This window comes from Thermobia domestica, chromosome 1, assembly GCF_964235325.1.
Source record: "Thermobia domestica chromosome 1, izTheDome1.hap1.1, whole genome shotgun sequence".
In the NCBI taxonomy this organism is placed as follows: Eukaryota; Metazoa; Arthropoda; class Insecta; order Zygentoma; family Lepismatidae; genus Thermobia; species Thermobia domestica.
Window position 1 is genome coordinate 369,128,663 of NC_137454.1, and position 21,208 is coordinate 369,149,870.

The 21,208-nt window shown below is 36.0% G+C and overlaps 1 protein-coding gene across 1 annotated transcript; it reads right to left on the reverse strand.

The window, feature by feature from the left end:
* Nucleotides 1-6,191: 6,191 nt before the first annotated feature.
* Nucleotides 6,192-6,602, reverse strand: LOC145682313 (protein GVQW3-like). Its single transcript, XM_081753891.1, has one exon. The coding sequence runs from the start codon at nucleotides 6,600-6,602 to the stop codon at nucleotides 6,192-6,194; it is 411 nt and encodes a 136-aa protein (XP_081610017.1).
* Nucleotides 6,603-21,208: the final 14,606 nt, after the last annotated feature.

The following is a 21,208-nucleotide window of genomic DNA, read 5'->3' on the forward strand; positions in this document are numbered from 1 at the left end:
CCTATTACTACTACTACCATTATTATTATTATTATTATTATTATTATTATTATTATTATTATTATTATTATTATTATTATTATTATTATTATTATTATTATTATTATTATTGCACATTCCAATTTTTCCCAATCATCATAAATGTTTAGAATTGTAGGTTTATAATGGTAGAGCTGCTATATCCTTTCATGCGATCAGTTCCTTTATTCAAAATTTGATGTGCTTCGCTAACTTTATAAACGGAATTTTGAACGTTTTGAATTGCTATATGTAGATGCAAGAACAAATTCTTACTTGACAGCTATATGGACATTTTCTTATAATGTAACACTGACCACAATATCATAATGTGTTAGAAAAAAAAAAGAATGGTTATTATTATTCTGCTCAACTAATTATATAATCATAATAGTAATATTGTTATGTAAAATTAAAAATACAGAATATAAAGATGCATTACAATACAACTAATAAAATGGGCTTACATGAACTGGAGGTGAACGAAAACTTACTAGTAACTGAAATCGATACATGCTTTTTAAAGCTAGTTGTTTTAAATTCTATAATCAACGGAACTCCGATATGCAAAGTGATCTAAAAAAAAAATAAAAAACAATATCACCAAACATCAAAACAATATCACTAAACAATATCAGCAAACTATTTTCTAGTAATAAAGTAGGCTTGCTCATCTGTCACAGTTCGTTCATATTAACCCCTTACTGTATATTGTTAATTAAGGCACCCATAAATATATTCACAGTACAATGTGCTATTATTGAAATGTTATATTGCACTGTAAGCAAATCGTTCAGTTTTTGTACGCGTAATCTGCAAAGATTTTTGATCACTTCTTTTACATGTACATGTGTGTGCAAGAGTGTAACAGGAAGAATGTGAAGTGTGTACAAAACGTGTAAGAAATGTGCATGACTTGCACCCTTAGAAGTTTCTACACATTTTGTACACAATTTGCTCTCCTGTTGCACGTATATATATACATGTAAAAGAAGTTATCAAAAGTCGTTATAGTTTACGCGTACAAAAAGTGTAGCATTGTTTACAGTGTGTATTGCACTATTTGTATTACCTGACCAGGATATCAGTGCGGTTTTGGTAGGATGGCGCTGCTGTTGTGTTTACATCTGTTTCTTGGCAAGCGCGGTGAGACAGGGGAGCGGAGAGATTCACTCTGCAGTGTATCCAACGGTTTTTAAAAGTTACAGTTTAGATGTTATGCATAGCCTAATCTCTTTCCGCTTAATAAAAAACGCCGTAAGTTATGTGATTGTAGTGAACCATTCGTGCAATAATGCAGATGTATTGTGAATAGTGATATATGAATGGAAATTACCAATTTAAGAACAACACAGCACAATTGACAATTCAGCGAGCTTCTCGTGTATTAAAAGGATTGTATAAAAATTGATTACGTTTTACTCGATGTCATTATAAAACAGGGGTAACCTGTAAAACGCTGCTCTCGTTAGTTTGTTCGCAAGTTAATATGGAGTTATAATTCTTGTTGTTGATGTTTTTTGCTTGTTACTTAAGATAGTTGATGTTTTTTGCTTGTTACTTAAGATGTTCTGCAAATAACTTCAATAACTTTTGAAACTGTTTGTCTTAACTTGAGCCAAGGGCGGATACAGGCTGAATGTTTGAGGGGGTGGTCGTTCGAAGTCAAATCAAGGTAAGAGTGTATTGAAAAAAAAAAGTGAAAAATAAATAAATAAAACAACTTTAGAAAAGGAGAAGTAGCTATTGTCTGCAATTTCTAGAACAGAAATGGCCAACTACGATTTGGAAGGTGGGCATTTTTTTGAGCAAGAACGCCAATGTAAGTAATTTCTTGCAATTTATTATTTGACTTCTGCAATGTAAAACAAAAAAAGTAAGGCCTACCTATTTTAGGTTTTAGTTTACATTTATAATACAAAGGTGAAAATTCTTAGGTTTTATTTCTAAAATAAAAAAATATCCTATTCTGGGGGGGATCGCCCCCCTCCCCTGGATTTTCCCCTGACTTGAGCATATGCGTGAAGTGGTTTATTACGAACAGGACAAAAAGAACTGTGATAGATTGATTACAAGTAATCCGGTTAGAAACACTGCTGCTTGCATTTTAGTTCCAAAACCGGCCGCCCGCACTCGTTCCCTGGTCACATAATAGTTGCTGCGCCATAATAAAAACATATTTGTTGACAAATCAAAAAATATTTTGAAAAGTAAGAGAAAAGTATTTATATTAACCATGATTCTTAATTATTGGTTTGGGGGGCGCGGTGGCTCAGTGGTAGAGCGTTCACCTCCGGTGCTTGGGGTCCCTGGTTCGAGCCCAGTTGGCGCCGTGTGGACTTTGTGGTGGACAAACACCGTGCTCGTCGGTTTTCTCGGGGTTCTCCCGTTTTCTCCCACTTTCTTCATTCCACCATTTCACTCATCAATCATCATCACCGTCTCCTTTAGCCTAACCGGCATATCCGTGGGACGTAAAACTTAAAGATTTCATTTCATTTTTTTTAATTATTGGTTTATAAGAATAATCATACACTGTAAAATATTTTGCAATATGTTTACATCGAATATTTGACGTTTCGCTGACTAATTTAGAACCTACTTATTCTAGTTGGAAGAGTATATCACAGAAAATCACTATACCATTGTCACGATAACCAATCAACACATTACACCTCCTATTTGACCTACATTCAATATACGTTTCCTTATTTAATTTCTTAAGAAAATGAAATCTTATCTTTCCTCTTACCTTGTTGGAATTGAAAATTTTTTATTCAGTAAGAAGTAGCAAATTCCAAAGTCTCCATAAGTATAAACAGAATAGCACTAAATAAGAATGAAGTATTGAAGAAAACATTAATATTATATTATTAAGAGCACGCATAAACAAGTTACTAACATTTGGACAATAGCTTGATCCCAAATGTTGTGTGTGTGTTGTTTCTGTCTACTCTAGAAATTTAACTACTAAAGAAAAGTAGTCAAAATATATGACAAAAATCTTCCAGGTGTTTGCAATCAGTACAAGTAATTTCCCTGAGGCTGTAATCTTCCAAAAACACCAAGGGGCACTAAGATCTTATCTGTTTCTCTGTGTGTCGGTGACTGACTGTCGGTCACAGACAGACAGTCCATAGTCCATTGCTCAATTCTGAGAAATTTACTTACAGGAAAGAAACATTTGTTTCCTAAAGAAATGTACCTATACTGAGGTTACTCATCCGAAATGTAACGCAAAAAAAAAAAAAAAAAAAAGTAAGACAAACTACGTACGCTACTTAAAAATTTGTAACGCGTTACTAGGAAACCTTACTTAAAAAGTAATGCCTTACAAGTAACGCGTTATCTCCGTTACATTACTTCCCAAGACTGTACGTGTGAGAACTGCCATAGCAGTCGTGTTCTTGTTAAAACATTTTAGCAGTCGTCGATAGTGCAGTAACGTAGCTATTTGTGAGAACTTCCATAGCAATCGGCAGCAGTACAGTCACATACTTGTGAGAACTGCCACAGCAATCGGCAGCTGTGCAATCACGTACGTGTGAGAACTGTCACAGCAGTTGGGTGCAATAAAAGCATGAACGTTTCTCTTCAGCACATTTGTATGTGAAATCCACATTTACTTTACTGAGAATCGAACACGCTACTCAATTAGAAAGGCGAGGACTACTCAATTAGCCGTGAGGTTGCTCACGAGGAAGGCATTAATTGGACATGGTTTACAAAAGGAACATACATGTTTAAAAGAAAATAAAGTAGAAAACCTATAGCCTTGAATAGTGATGGGTAAAGTACGCCCCGCGGGCCAGATGAAGCCCCCTAAAATTTCTATCCGGCTCGTAACATGGTTCCTAAACTAACGAATGAAAAGAAGAATAAAGTTACTTCGAAAGAGGTGTTCTAGAAACAGACTGATATTTAACTTTACTTTTGAGAATCAGTCTATCCCAGTTCAGGCCCGTATCCCCTAAATTTTTACTGGTCCCTAAAATGTTCACGATAGGCTTGCAAATGAACTCTAATATGGTTGGATCGACTCCCCTAACTTCTACCGGCCCCTTCTATATTTTTGGGCTGCCTACGGACCTGTCCCGTTCGAAATAGATTATGAGAAACTTCAGTCATTGATCGAGTGTATTAGCATTACAAGAATTAAAATAAAATAGCATTGTTGCTTTTAATAAATTATATTGCCAAGCCTATTTTTTCTTTTTTCTTTGGCTCTCTCATACAAAAAGCTTTTGTTCATCATTGGTCTAGGAGCTAAACTCTCTCCAGGTTTTGTGTCGGCTACATAAAGCAGAATCTGAGCTGGGACCATTATTATTACGTGACGAATTCATCTCGCTGTCTCAACCATTTTCCTAGACGAAAATAAATTATAACCTTATACAAAATCTATATTGCTTTACATAATATTAGTCGCTGTGTCAGGGGAGAAAACCAAGCATTACGTGAGTGGAGCAAGACAAGGCACATAAAATGAGTCAATTAGATGCAACTGTAATATAACTGTGCTAGAAGCAAAATTTAGGTGTTATGTGTGTTGGATGAGAAAGATGTGTTGAAATTTGAGGGAACGAATATTACCAACAACTGTGCAAGAAGAGGGGGTTGCAAGGTCTTCTACTGACTGTCAGAACCAACGTGTAATTTTAAGGGAAATTTAATGTGCTTAATTTGTGTGCGGTAGAATGCCAACACAGCTCTGTTGTCACTACGTCTAGGCTTGTTTATGTGTACATATAGAGAAATGGGGACAGAATTCTCCTCTTTGTGTGTGTGTGGGGGGGAGAGTCGTACCCCATCTCCCTACCACCCTCATAGTACTGTAGATATAACCAGCATTACTATTGCTGTATTAGTAGTACTAGAATAGTAATAATTTGCGGAAGCACCAGACCAAGTGTCATAGTCCCTTGTCGTAGCTTCTGGAATAGAGCGAGTGTGGCGCTGACAGTCATTACACGTCACCATGACGTGTGCATGACGCGTAATGGTTTCCTTCTCGGTTTGCATTTTTAAGCTATGTTATGGGAGAGAAGCAAATTTTCTAGGTTTTCGCACCAGAGAACTCCAAAAGTCAAGAGCTTATGCTTTCCAAGCAGAAACACGAAAACAGTAAAGAGATGGCAAGAGGAAGAGGGAAAGGGTGAAGTGTGAGAAAGGATTTTATACCATTTTACTGTATATATATATACCTACCATACATTTAACCAACAGTCTTGCTGAAATGAATTTTTTAAATGTTTCCATAAAGGAAGAAAGAGGGAGAAAATCAGTTATATTTTAAAAGTCAGAAAATGTTTCATTAAATGCCCCCCCCCCCCATTCCTTTTCTCCTCCCCAAAGAATTTTTTAGCCTATGTCTCCGTTAAAACTATTGTGATATATATTGTTACTAAAGTGAAAATGAGAATATTGAAGGTGTAACAATAGTCATTCCAATATTCAAAAAATATTAATTGGTCTAATTTATTTATTTTTACAAACTCGAAATCAATTTTACACCGCCTGACAATTAAATAATGAGATTGATTTTATTGTGACCAAACAAACAAAGATAATTTAATAAACTTGCTTGTTATTCAAAATACAGCGAGTTGCAGGATCACGCAAGAAGTGGAATGACCTTTGCAACTCACTTTGTAGGATGTTCCGTTAACACCGTTGTCCCTGCTGCTTGGATGTCTTCAACATTGTCAAAAAGTCATCCAATTAATGGTAACTTCAGTTTAGAGAACAGAAAATAGTCGCAGGGAAACACATCTGGAAAGTAGGGGTGCTGCAGTACACATACACTCGTTTTTTGATCAAATATTCCTGAACAAGTACTGCTTGGTGAGCGGGTGCATTGTCATAGATAAGGAACCAGGTACCTGAGGCTGGGTATTGAAGTCGAGTACGACGATTTCTCTTCATGAAATGCTTCAAGACACTTAAATAAAACTGGGCATTTACTGTGTGACCTTCTGGTATAATGAATGATATCCTTACTGCCGTAGGAATACAGAAGCATTGTCTTCACTTTTGGCTTCTGAAGTCGAAGTTTCTTGCCTTTTTGGAGATTCTAGGACTTCCATTCGGCGCTCTGATGTTTAGTACCTGGATCATAACGATAACACCAACATTCGTCCTCCGCAACAATGGAAAGTAGCAATTTTTTATTCCTACGAGCCGTTGCTAAGATTCAAGAGCGTAAGCAACATGCTCCTGTTTTTGTTTCTCAAACGAGAATGTGGCACATACCGCGATGCGATCTTCTTCTTGCCCAAATCTTCCACGAAGATCATACGAATCGTCTTCCTCTTAAAATCAAATTCTTCTGCAATCATTCGCACAGTGACGCAACGATCTTCTTGCACACATTCACGGAATTTTGCATTAAGAACAGACATTGGACGACCCGATCGAAGTTCAACTTCAATCGATTCCACACCATGTGTAAAACGTTCACACCATCTAAAGATCTGTGCACGAAACCCATACGTGTCCTCATACACTCTTGGCATCAAATCAACAGTCTCTGTGGCATTTTTATCCAGTTTAACACAGAATTTGATATTTGCTCTCTGCTCCATTATGCTAGCGTGACGACGGCCTCTCAGTGACTGTTGGTAATGGCGTCATATTTCCCGTCATGCTTCGCGTGCGACAGTGTAGTGTTGCCATATTGTAGAGGAGAGATTACTCTTTCGAATGCACATGTTGGTTAACGGATTACATTCACTTTCACACTACAATAAAATCAGTCTCATTACTTAATTGTTTGACGCTGTATTTACAAGTACGAGTATGAGTGACACTACTAGAAGATAAGCAACAATAGATACAATCTGCTCCTTAATACTGTATTATTTCACATATACAGTAAATAAATAATCAACCTGTTCCAGCAGAATAAAAATTATCTAATATTATCGGCAACGGACCACATATTATCGGCAACGAGCGAGCACCATAAAAATTGCTTTTGCTTGATTTTCTCGAAAATCACACATGAAAATTATTACCATTTCGTTCGGCTCGATGTAATCTATAGCGAATTATATATGTCTTATCTTTGTACATTTTTTATCCTTCCGAATTTGGACAGCTGTGGAACCTAGAATTTTCTGATCAATCTCTTCCTTTTTCTCTTCCCAGAACCTCTTCAGTCTTTCGCTTCTGATCCTTCTCTGCTACTCGAAAATTATTAGTTTGGGCCTATGTTAAGGTGAGTCCCTCCTCGAATGTCTTTATGTTGTTAACTTGGCTTCTAAACTTCTTCCAGTTAGGATCTTATCCATTCACTGTACATCCATTCTCCACTGTGTCTCTTTTGACCTCCTCTACTCATTTCGTTGTAGCCTTCAGCCTCAGTGGTAGAGCGTTCACCTCTGGTGCTTGGGGTCCCGGGTTCGATCCCAGTCCCCGCCAAGTGAACTTTGTGGTGGACAAACACCGTGTGCGTGGGTTTCCTCGGGGTTCTCCCGTTTCCTCCCACTTTCTTCATTCCACCATTTTCATTCATTAGTCATCATCACCGTCTCTTTTAGCCTGACCGGCATAACCGTGGGACGTAAAACTCAAAGATTTCATTTCATTTTCAACTCTGTTTAAATATCGCAAACGATATAACAATCTCGTAAAATAATTCACCATACAACAATTATTCTTGAAATCAGCCATTTCGAATGCAAAGATACTGGTTAATGGTTAAATCTAAACTAAATTGATATTTCGGTTCAAACTATAGAAAACTACCCAGTCACGTATTTAACTCGTAAATTTGTTGTTATTAGATAACTATACTAAAATACACACGGTTCAAAAGTTCTGCAAACACTTGCTAAAACGAGTAAAAGGAAATATTTTAAACCTTCTGGCCGTTTAAAGAATAAAATATTAATAATTTTCAACTGAAAACATTTATCTCCTTTAACCCTTTAATGCGCCATTTTTCCGATCAGACTGATTAAAAAAAATTGGAGTGGTTGCGGTGTACGAAACACGGATTTTTTTTTAATAATTCAAATAATATGGGGTCTATGCGATATTTTATGATGTTTGCATATAGGATTTATGCAAAGTTGCACATTGACATCTGCAAAGTCTACTAACACCAGATAGAACAAATAAAACGCGACGACTGTCAGCGTACTTGCACTTTTGCACTCATTACTCTTCTGTATAACACAGAAAAAGTTAACAGTTCAAAACCTGTCCACTTAAACGAGCAAAGAAAGCTCAAAAATTACAATATGGCGTAATTTCGCGTGCAACAACACGAGTCCAACGCTGGCTTACTGTGACATCTAGCGGGGAATTCAGAATTAATGAAAGGACATCTTAGCTTATACGCACAGCTGCTTTCTATGTCCGAACTTAGGGATGGTATCGAGACGAGACGAGACGAGACTTTGTACAGTCTCGGTCTCGTCTCGGTTTAAAAATAGCTGTCTCGGTCTCGGTCTCGTCTCGAGTCAAAAGTCGCCGTCTCGGTCTCGGTCTCGTCTGGGTCAACAAATGCTTGTCTCGGTCTCGGTCTCGGTCTCGAGGGCCAAATCTCGGTCTCATCTTGGTCTCGTCTCGAAAGTCTCGAAATAAATAGGTGAAATTAAAATTGTAAAAGTACTATTATTGGAAAGTCTGTCGTTTCTGCTTCTTATTTTTGGCCTTATTCTTGACTTAGAATTATAGTATGGTGTACTTCTTCAGAGCTAATTTGCTAGCGCTGATGCTGATGCCTTCTATGCGTGTGTTCCAGTTTCAATCATCAGTGGCTATATCATATCTGGGATAAAATTCTAATAGTAACCCATATTTCACTTTCAGCAAAAGACTTTCTCATATGGCCTCAGTACTGCCTATACAATTAAACTCTATTAAATTAACTTCAGTACTATACAGTAGTTTATTTCCTTCCTTAGAATAAGAATTGTTCAATACATTCTAACGGATAACGCAATACATAGCAGCATGAATGTATTTAATCGTACCGAAATTGAAATTTTACAATTTCTAATTTATTATCCAATACATTCTGTTTTTACTGTCATTTTAAAAACATAATATAACGTTCATTATCTGAACAAATAGAGTAAATTATTACTACAATATATTTTGTATAAAAATTGATCAAATGCTTTATTACCGTTTCACATCTACGTGTTTAATTGACACCTTATAACACGAAATTCCTGAACTTTGTGGTGGGAGCTACGGCATTCATCTTTGCTATGTGTGGCCTCGGGTTGCATCACGAAACAAGTTAGATTCAAAGTCCGACGTTTCGCATAGTTCGCGTCTAAATTTAAGTACATTCTGTTTCTTATACAAGTTCCTAAAGTTGTAATGCATTACATACGCATACGTATATCCACTGCCGTAACATAGATTAAGCTTATTCCTGAGCTCTTAGCGGTGCATGTGATCTTTATTCGAGAAAACCAATCGTGCGTTCATTACGTTGAAATTTTATATTGATTGAAAATTACTCGCGAAACATGAACATACATATTATATAAGTATATAGGTAATTCGAGCTAGCTGTATCTATTTTCTCTCTCTCGCCAAAACAAGTGATTCTTAACTTTCTAGTTTTCTTTTGTATTCATTTTCGTAGTTTTGCAGCAACATGAAGTATTAAATCATCAAAAAAATTTTTTTTCGCTGTATGGCTTTCTTTAAATTTTGGATCCAATTTTACCCTACCTTACCTAGTAAATTTATACAGTATATATATATATATATATATATATATATATATATATATATATATATATATATATATATATATATATATATATATATATATATATATATATATATATATATATATATATATATATATATATATATATATATATATATATATATATATATATATATATATATATATATATCTGAACATTAGTGGTAGACTATGTTAAGTCACTTTTTGGTCAAATTGAGTTAGAATACTTTTTTTTAATAGACTATGTTCTTTCTAGTGGTGTAATAATGTAAGTCTAAAGCCATCTTACTACTTTGTAACTACTTAGTATAGTTTGAAAAACAGTATTAGGCCCCTATAGATCTTAGTTAAGGAACCGGTTTTTCGCTTCTCCTGTAAAATTACGAAATTATGACTTGGTTTAGTTTACCTCTGAGGTCTCGATATAAAATCATCACCATCATCATAATCAAGCATTATCAATCCACTGCTGGATGAAGATTCCCAAGTTTTCTCTACAACTATCTATCTTGGGTAATTCTTTTCCAGGTTACTCCCCAGTGGTTCCTGATTTTGTCACAATTTCTTGTATGCGGACATTTCCTAGGCTGTTTTTGTCACGTGGTATCCAATCTAAAATTGTTTTCGTCTATCGATCATAATTTCGTCTTGCAATATGTCCATCACATTTTCCAGTCTATTTTAAACATTATTTCATTAGTACCAGTCATTAGTTGCCAAATAATTCATTTATATATATTTGGGCTACAAATAGTTCATATCCTCTAGTTTTGGAGCACAGACACGCTACTTTTTGATCTTCGGATCTGGCAACACTGACTCAACACAATGTAAGAACCCCATTTGCTGTAATGGCTAGTGCGCTTGATTTTGGTTCGCATGGTCCCGAGTTCGATTCCCGGTGGCGGTAATGTTCAACGACCGAAGTTTTTCGAATTCCACTATGATCAGTAACTCCACGTCTCCTTTAGCTGCCCTAGCATAATCGTGAGACGTTAAACTAAAACAAAGCAAACCAAAAATCAACACAATGTGTATTACTAACTGTAAGTCTTTGAATAATTGCATATAGCTATATGGTATGAATCGAGTTTGAGGTGGTCGGTGGTCAAACTATAACAAATGAAATGCAGTTAGGGTGTAATTAAAATTTTAATAAACCAGTGTTTTAACCTAAAAAATACACCAGGCCTAAGGCTTAGGGAGAACGACTAGTGCTACTGAAAAGTTGTCAGTTACGTTTAATTTCAGTTACAATTTGCTTTTACATGTATTGCTGGAACGAAAACTTTGACATTAACATTATAAGTAGCCCAAAAACTATGAAAAACATCGTGTTTTGAAAACATTCTTGCACCATAAAACAAATTACGAGTAATTTTAAAATATTTTGCACTTTAGCTATGTTATTTGCACTATATTTATAATAATATTTAGCAATTTATTTAAGTTCGCAACACTGCTTAAAATAATGTAACTGCGACTTGTTGTAATTAAAACTACTGAACACTAATGTTATAATGTTCCTGCCATTTGAGTTATTAGAGATCTCCAAAATGTTGATGTTAGTGATATGTATTGTCCTTTGTTACACTGAATAATATATGTGCTTTTGTGGTTTAATTTAATATCTAAATTAGAAATATGTAGGCTAAGCAGTTAGCCTATGGCGTGAGAGACCCGGATTAGATTCCCGGCGGGAGCTCATCTGGTTTAGATTCAACGTTAATCAGTAGATTCAGTCTCATATAACATCGCTGCTGAAATAGGCGTTAAACTCAATTAAAAAATGAAATGAAATTTTTGAGTTTTACGTCCCACGGTTATGCCGGTTAGGCTAAAGGAGACTGTGATGATGAGAGATGAATGAAATGGTGGAATGAAGAAAGTGGGAGGAAACGTTAGAACCGCGAGAAAACCCATGCACTAAACTAAATTAACTGAACAGAAATATGTAATATCAAACGTAGTGCAATTTGAGAAATTACAACTTTATGTTGCGTTGGTAACATTGCTTATTTATCTAGTGGTATTGCAGAGTATCTAGAAGAATTTCCCCTTCCATATCTCACACAGCATGTTAAAAAAAATTAGCATTTTTAATATATATGACTATTATATATAACTACAGTAGATGAAATACCCATTTTTCGCATGGGACCAGTATTTGGAAGTCAAAGCCTGTGGGAGTATCACTATCTCAGCAACCGCGAAAACTATGTATTTGACACTAATATCGGTCATTTTGTATTATTTTTACATGTCTCGGTACCCCCTCCCCAGCAGGTGAACCCCGGCCCGCATGCACTGGTAGCTGAATTTGAAAGTCATCGCTAATGGAAGTGACACCATTGATCTCAGCGACCGCAAAAACTATACATTTTACACTAATATCGGCCATTTTGGATTACTTTTACATGTCTCGGTATCCCTCCTGTGAACCCCGGCCCGCAGCTGAATGGGGTGAATTTGGAGGTTAATGAGATCGGAGTTTCACCATTGATCTCAGAAAACGCGAAAACTATTTGACACTAATATCGGTCATTTTGTATTATTTTTACGTCTCGGTACTCCCCTTCCCCGCAAGTGAACCACGGCCCGCATGCACTGGTAGCTGACTTTGAAAGTCATCGCTAATGGATGTATCATTCTTGATCTCAGCGACTGCGAAAACTATGTATTCGACAGTAATATCGGTCATTTTCTACTACTTTTACATGTCCCGGTAAACGCCCCTCCTGATTCAAAATTAAAAAAAAAAAAAGCTTCTTCTTGGTCTGAGGCCTAGGACATGATACTTGTCATCCAAATTTCATAACTCTTGGACTCTCGTCTGGTCCCGAGGCCGCACACAGGTAATCAGAAAGACAGGCACGCAAACATACAGACAAACAAACTCTTCCTTTTACTTATATTAGATATGATATACAGGCGAGGATCCAAGGGGAGTGTTAAAGGGGTTATACCTTCCCTTGACGCTCAGCTATACACTGTATAAAATGGGCTTCAATCCTACTTCTTTCTTTACACTGGATAAAATGTCAAACTATGGTTTAGCCCCTTCCTCGATCATATCCTGGATCCGCTGGTATATATATATATATATATATATATATATATATATATATATATATATATATATATGTTGAGAGAGAGAGAGAGAGAGAGAGATGACTATACAGATCAGCAGTGGATTTTGTAGGAAATATTTGTGTTGTATGTGCAATGCGAAAAAATGATCACAAATCTATTTCGGGAGGGGATTCAGTCCGATAGCCATCCCCTAAATACGCCACTGAACATTAGTCAACCGTTCCCATATTACTTAATACAGCAACGAAAGAAATTTTGAGTAAAGGTCAATCTTAATAGTTGTCTATATCAATATTCGAGACGAGACCGAGACTTTCGAGACTGACCTAAGTCTCGTCTCGGTCTCGTCTCGATTTATAGAGCTCGTCTCGGTCTCGGTCTCGTCTCAGTAGATAGACTAAAAGTCCGTCTAGGTCTCGGTCTCGTCTCGGTATATAAAAGGCCGTCTCGGTCTCGATCTTGGTACCATCCCTATCCGAACTAGAAAGTACATGGTGCAATACAATTTCAAAGTAAACTTTGCATATATGCAAGCTGCTCGCTAACTGTTGCACAGTGTGATCTCTACTCCTGATCTTACTCTTTTTCTCGCTAGAAGGGGCTTCGACGGTATCAACATGGATACACCCCACCTTTAATGTGTAATTCGGTATAAATATAAGATCTAACAAGATTAAGAATGTAGCTCTTATTCTAATTTTAATCATTTCTAACACAATAAATATTGCCTTTTTAAATAATTGACTTTTTAACACAGGAAAGCTACTAATAATCCTTAAGGATAATCAAAGATAGAAATCAGGGCCAAGAGCTGAATGGTATTTACCAGATTATGACGTAAGTATAGTAGGTAGGGGATGATAAGAGAACAATAGAAAGGAACGTGGAGGTCTTAATCAAAGCTTGAAGGGACATGGGTTTAGAAGTAAAAGAAGAGAATACTAAATACACGGAAGTCCGTCGGGATCGTAATACTGCAAAATATGTATGCGTTGAAATATTACTTCGAAAAGGTGGTTACTTTCAAATATCTAGGATAAATTATAACAAACCAAAATAATATCCACAAAGAAATTAAACGTCGACTAAAAGCAGGGATGTTATTATTCAGTTCAAACTCTTCTGTCGTCCCGAATTCTATAAAAGAATTTGAAGCTTAAAATATATAAAACGATAATCATGTCTGTTGTTCTGTATGGCTGCGAAACATGGTCTCTTATTCTAAGGGAAGAACGCAAACAAAAAGTACCGGTACTTGAGAACAAGATCCTGAGACGAATATTCGGACCCAAGACATACGGGAATGGGGAATGGCAGAAACTTCATAAAGAGAAACTACATAATTTATGTGGTTTATCAAACATTGCTAGGATCATCAAATCTAGGAGGCTCAGGTGGATAGATCAAATAGCCAGAATGGAAGAAAGTAGGAACGGCTTCAAGGTTTTAACTGGAAGTCTGATTGGAAAACGACCATTAGGAAGACCTAGGCGCAGATGGGAGGTCACTATTAAGATGGATCTCGTAGAAATAGGAATACAAATTAGAAACTGGATCCGATTGGCTAAGAACAGAAGTCAGTGGAGAGCTCTTGTGAACCTGGCATTGAACCTCCGGGTTCCATAGACCATAATGTTCGTTCGTTAGTTAGTTAGTTTGTTATAAAATTACACGAATTACGTTCATTGAAGCTATTCGTATTCCTGCACATATAACCGTTTCATGACGTCACATATAGGCATGGGCGCGAGACCAAACGAGACGAGAACTGAAACAAGTCTCGTCTCGTCTCGCAAAATCAAAAGCTGTTCTCGTCTCGCGTCTCGTCTCGTCTCGCAGACCTAAGTTCTCGTCTCGCGTCTCGCAAAATTTTGGAAGTCTCGTCTCGCGGTCTCGCGCGATACTTCTCGCATTGGTCTCGCGGTCTCGCAAATCAATACTGGAATAATGTAGTCTTCATTCGACCCTTTTAAAATAATGTATACTCAAAGTTTACATAGTTTTGTTTCATAGTTGCATTGTTACACAATGCTTATCCACTCATTCCGATTCACAATGCTTGATTTTACACCCCACATTCTCGGTATTAAAAAATGCCAGTTTTCTGTAGTCTCTGTCTATGTGAAGTATGAATGAAATCGGCACGTTACATTTGAGTAATCTTACTTGCAAGATAAAAGCTTTCAAATAACTTGGTAAGACGGCAACTCAAATAGCCGTGTTTATAGTAAACATGCAGCGTTAGTAATATATATTTCACAACTTAAATGCACTTTCATCTAAACGTTTTTTTAACAATTGAGAGTTAAGAGATTAAACTTTAATAACTACAAGAAAGACTACAATGAGCTTAAATAAAAATGTATTCAGATCATGTGTATGTTTCTTAGACAAATACCCTTCCATCACAAAAACAGAATTTCATTAGCACCACTTATACTCAATACAAACCGTCTTTCGCAAACTGAGGAATGGAATGAAATTCACGCAACGAACCAAGCTCATCTGAAATAATATTTCAAACTGTTTGCAATTTGAAACACTAGTTTTTTCCTCAAAATCAAAACAAAACCATAAAAAAGTAGTGGAGTACCGACAGCATTTTTCTCCCCAGTGACGACGCTAGCTTTAAGTACTTAGGGGGGCAGATACATTTTCAGGGGGCGGCTATTTGCCATGCCAAATATGACATATTTATTACGTTTGACTTATTTTACATTACATTGTGTAATTTCGTTGCTGTTTTTATATTAGACCTATATGATTATAACTTAAACTTATTTCAGGTAAAGTTTGTAACTAACAAATAAGTAACGTCTGCATATGAAATATTTTTCAATGAAACTTTTGAAATCTAAACATAAATTGAATTACTTTCGCGTATGCTACGAATAACACATTCGTCCAGTACTATATGCTACGCATCTCTCTCTCTCTATATATATATATATATATATATATATATATATATATACGGAGAGAGAGAGAGAATTTACGAGGAGTTGCTCAAATTTTCCTAGTCCAATCCAGAGGGAGTGTAGGTACTAGGTAGAAAAATGAAACCGCAGTTTAGAAAAACATATCTCTGTATGTACAAATACAAATTTGCATATTAATAATGAAATTTTTATTGTTTCTCAGGCTTCTGAAATGATTATGTGTGCCCAAACAGATAATTTCACGAACATCCAGATCCAAACTGTTATAACATTTTTGTTCCACCAAGGAAAGTCACCGTGTATATTAATTAGGAAATCAGTGAAACACCATGGGACTCTCCTCCGTTATATACAGTGGTGAAGAAGTAAATGGCTTAGTATAAACGTGGCGATTTCTCAACAAATTATGCTTTACATCCAGGATGATTAAAAGCAATGACTCTTCCCGAAATCACGGATGCAATTTGTGACATTATTCTTTAAAATTGCAGCATTTCAGCTAGTGGTGGATGTAGCCCGGGGCTGGAGGGTCAAGGTTACCCCAGTTTTTGAGTGACAAAAATAATTTAAGCTATTGTTTATATAGTTTCTAAAGTGTATAGTAAACTCACGATATACACATTATAGTCTGAGGTCTGGCTGCACCCCGCTTTCTTAGTTTTTACCTTCTCAGCAAAACTTGTGTCAGAGATTCTGGGCATTTCTTTGGAACTCGTCGGTAGCATAATTCAGAATGGCTTGGGTATGCTCAAGTTCTCGATATAATGGGTACCCAAAATATCTGTCAGGAGAATAAAAGAGTGACGGCATTAAGAGAAGTCTTCTTTCAATTTGACCGTAATGCTGATCAATTTCGCTCACGAATAGTAACCATAGATGAAATATGGTTGTACCACTATGATCCTGAATCGAAACAACAGTCAATGGAGTAGTAGCGCTCATTTCTCCAACGCCCCAAGAAGTTCAAGACACAGAAGTAGGTTGAGAAACTGTTTGCAACATTCTTCTGGGATAAGTATGGAGTCGCCTACCTCCGCAACGGTCAAATAATTAATCCTGAATCTCTACATTACTTACAAAACTGAAAGAAAAATTCAAATTTCAACGCACTGGAAAATGAAAAGAAAGGAATTCTCTCTCTCTCTCTCTTTCTTTTTTTTTTTCAGGAGAATACATCTGTCCATCAAGCCCCTGCGAACACAACTGACATTGCATAACCCAGGATTTCAATGTCTAGATCATCATTCTTATTCCGCAGATTTAGCTCCGTCTAACTATTACGTGTACTTATTTCCCAAACTTAAATAACACTTGAAAGGACGCCATTTTAGATCTGATAGGGATAGTGCTACGAACAGTGGTGCGAGGAAATCTTCAGATTTTTTAACTTTTCTGCAAAAACTGGAGCACTGTACTAGGTAGTATTTTGACTCTCGGGGGAAGTGTAGAAGAAGTAAAACTTTACCATTCCACGTGCACTCCTAGGTTGGGCTACGAATTTTTCAGCAGCTCCTAGTCAATATGGTAGACGTCACGTCAGTACTTTGAAACAAAATAAGTAAGGGAGCAATAGTGTAAGCCAATTACTAACTAAAGATCAGCACTCTGACAATACGTTTTATTGGGATCAATTTAATTCCATAAATTTATTATTATCATTTGCAGGAAGGGAAAACACAACTCATTTTATCCCCTTCAAAAAAATTAAGCCCTGGTAGTTGCAAACTAAGCTGTTATAAGCACATCCTCTGAATATTGAAAGCTGTGAATAATGTTTCAGAAAAAATAAGTATAGAACCTTTAAATAAAACAAAATATGAAACTGAAAACTTCAAACCTGGGTAAATACAAACAAGTTATGTAACTGGTTTTACCTTTCTTTTGTTTCCAATCGAAGTTGATCCAGTGAGAAAAAAACAAGTCGACCAAATCTACTATTGCTCGCTAGGCACAATAATTAAAAATCATAAGTATAACTAAAATTTACCTCAAAAGGGGCTGAATTAGAAAACAGAAATACTCAGACGCTCAAAGAAGAAAGCTTGAGGACTTATCTACCACATAGTAAATCCATGGAAAGTACAGTAGACTACAGTTTGACAATGAGATTGGTTATGATACTGATATAAAATACTACATGTAGAATGTTTAAAGTTTGTAAGAGTTTGGGGGGGGGGCAGTCTAGGTAGCAGTCAGAAAGCAGAAGTAGCTACTAGGGGGCGCTCGCCCCCTTGCCCCCCCTCTGGCGTCGTCACTGTTTCTCTCCCTCAATTTCTGACGAATAAAAGCTAAGCAGATATCAGTTCTGGTTTTGGTGAGAGGATCCGTCTTGCAGCCATAAATCCATTTATCCTAAATTTATGTTTACGGAAAGAAACAACTGCTTTATTTTGACTAAAAAATTTTCCTTCTTAAACAAGCCAATAGGCCCTTTTTCTGCCTTCATAAAACAAGTTACCGTAAGAAAACAATTTGGTGGGCAGGGGGAACAAATCTGTTCTAAACCCAGAGGCTTTACATCACATTGGAACTAAACACTTGCCTTTTTCCCTCATATATATATATATATATATATATATATATATATATATATATATATATATATATATATATATATATATATATATATATATAATGCATTGAAAATAGGAAGAAGAAAGTCAGAGTGTCAGGGACTGACAGAAACAGAGAGAGAGAGAGAGAGAGAAGATATGGTATCCTCTGACCGACGCCTCGAATTTCTGCACTGAAGGAAAAATCAAAGCGAACCGTATATTTTTGAACTAGAATATTTTTACCGAGGGTGCAATAACAGAAGACCGGAAACCGCAGCCGCGAATATGCAATGTTACCTAAGTTCATTGTTTCCGTCTACAAAATTTTCCGAAAAGACGTCTTCCAAATATGTTCTCCATAAAGAAATAAAAAAAATGCATTGTACTGGTGTTTGCTATCCTGCTTTTATGATTTGTCAAGATGTAGTCTCATCATCAGGAGGAGGGTGGATACACAAGGCAAAACGTGTCGTTTTTTCCCCCGATTTTCCTCCCCCTCCTCAAGAACTTTATGACCAAAGATCTTAAGTCACGACCCCAAAGAGAAAATAAGGAAAACAGTGTAGATAATGGAAGAATCTATTTTATTACATTTTGGGAAAGTAGTGACAAAAAAAACAAAAAAAACTAACACAATCTTTATTTCTTGAATCTTTTGTCATGAGGAAATATCCTAAAATAACTAGATTTTGATTAACCTTGTTAACTTAAACCTATCATGAAATCAGTAATTGTGACAATCTGACCAAACCATTTCAAGAAGCAAGAACAGCTAACTAAGCAACTATCAGTGTTGCTGAAAAGTCACAACACTTACCCCGTTAACTAGATACTTTGAAACTTCCAAAATAACAGTAAAACATTAAAAAAATCAATAGAAATTTCATAATAGAAAGGAAAATTGTATTTTTTTATTTCCACTAGTCGACACAATTTATAGTAAATGTTCAAATAAATGCTAGCCCAAAAGTTTAGAAATAAACTATTAGTTACTGACTTGCCTTCGTCTGCGATTGTCTCTACGATTTCAGGTGATGATGTTGTGTGGAAGGGATGTTTCAATGAGAACCATGCACTTCTAAGGTATCAATTTTGTAGAACATTAACATCTTTGGGGAGTTCATAATTATGACAGCATTGTTCCTTCCTGCAACGTACAGCACGAACGCACAATATTGATTTACCTTTTCTGGACCCATTCTGTTCGAGGGTTGAGGACGAGCAAGTTCAAACAAATTTTCTTTAAATTTGGCTTCACTCGAAATAAAAATATTTTATATCCACTCGAGAACTCGGTTCAAAAAATCTCCAATTCGACTCGATATTTGCTCAAGTTTCGAGAAGTGTCGGGACCAAATAAATTTAATTCTATAGTATTAGTAGTTTTTATATTAACTAGTGATAGATGCGCTCACGAGATGCGACAAGAGGAAAAATTAGTCTATCTTGAGATGTCGTTAATGTATTATCTCGAAACAAATGTGAACTGTTTCTTGAATATCACCAGTCCTGGTTACGAAGCGAGACAGATTTGATTTTGTCTCGCCCAATCTCTATCTCTCGCCTCAAAAACAAGATTAAACAAAGCAAAATACGGAAATTTAGCTGTTTGTTTAGGCAAATAGTAAACATTTTCACTTTCGGTATGACGAGGCCTGAATTCAATTCATTTTTGGTGTTTATTTAGCGTGGTAATGGTACAAGAGGAGTTATATAAAGAATAAATATGCGAAATCAGTGGACAATTTACTGAAGATATTTTCAGCGAAACAATTATTGTTGTTATCCTTCTTTTGCGAAAGCTTCATCCTCAACCATATAAGTGTCTACACGTTCAGCCGAATCTGATCGAATTCATCGTCTGAACCGTCTAAATTCTTGTCAGCTTGTCAGAACTTTTCTCGAAACTGTTTTCGTATTGAAAACATGGATGATAAGTTCCGAAGGCTTTTGGCAACAACAGATCCTTTCATTTCTTCTTTAGGCAAATCCTTTCATAAGAAAATGAAGAATTTGTCATCTGAAGCTGTAAACCTTTTAATTATTTCCAACACGGAAGCTGACAAAAATTTAGACGACTCAAACGAAGGTGATGAAGGGAATAACTTCCATGGAGATTCGGCTGAACATGTAGACAATGCCTATAGAGTTATTCCATGTGGAAACGACAAATTATGCCAAAATCTTCGTGCGGTCGCATTCGAGATTTGAGTATTTGTCTGAACACTTATCAATATGTGATAGGAAGGAAAATGGAATGGTTTGTAATGCACGCCATTCATGTTGAAGATACGACCATAGTTGAATATTAAGTTATGTTCATTTTCTTGGAGCTCTATCGAGATTGAAAAAATAAATAAATATATAAATTCAAAATTGCACTATAGATATGTGGACAGTCCTTTTTTTTCCCACGTAGTAGTGACGCAAATACACATTTTGGGTTACGAAATATTTGGATCTTTTTAGTCCAAGTCGATGAATTAAACCAAAATTATATTTTCGGAAGAAGTATTGAAAAATTTGTTGTGTCAAAGGGAACGTAATTTTGAGAGAATAATAAGTATCATCTGTACTTTCTATAGAAAAAAAATTATCTTTTGTGTTTCTAATTCCTATTAGTGCTAGCGGTATAAAGTATATAGTGCATAGAGAACGGATGCTGAGCTATGGCCACTCTAACTTCTGATCGGAAATAACTAAAACGCTCAAATTTGTGTTTCTGAGCCTCACTAAAGTATCTGTTTTCATGTTGTCACTTTATATTGTTGTTGTTGCTCCAAAATTCAAAAAAAAAAAAAAAAGAAGAAGAAGAAGAAGAAAGAAAGAAAGAAAGAAAGAAAGAAAGAAAGAAAGAGAGAAAGAAAGAAATAAAGAAAAGA

Bases quoted from the DNA above. Each gene is read 5' to 3' on its own strand.
- LOC145682313 (XM_081753891.1), bottom strand. From the start codon at position 6,602: ATGGAGCAGAGAGCAAATATCAAATTCTGTGTTAAACTGGATAAAAAT.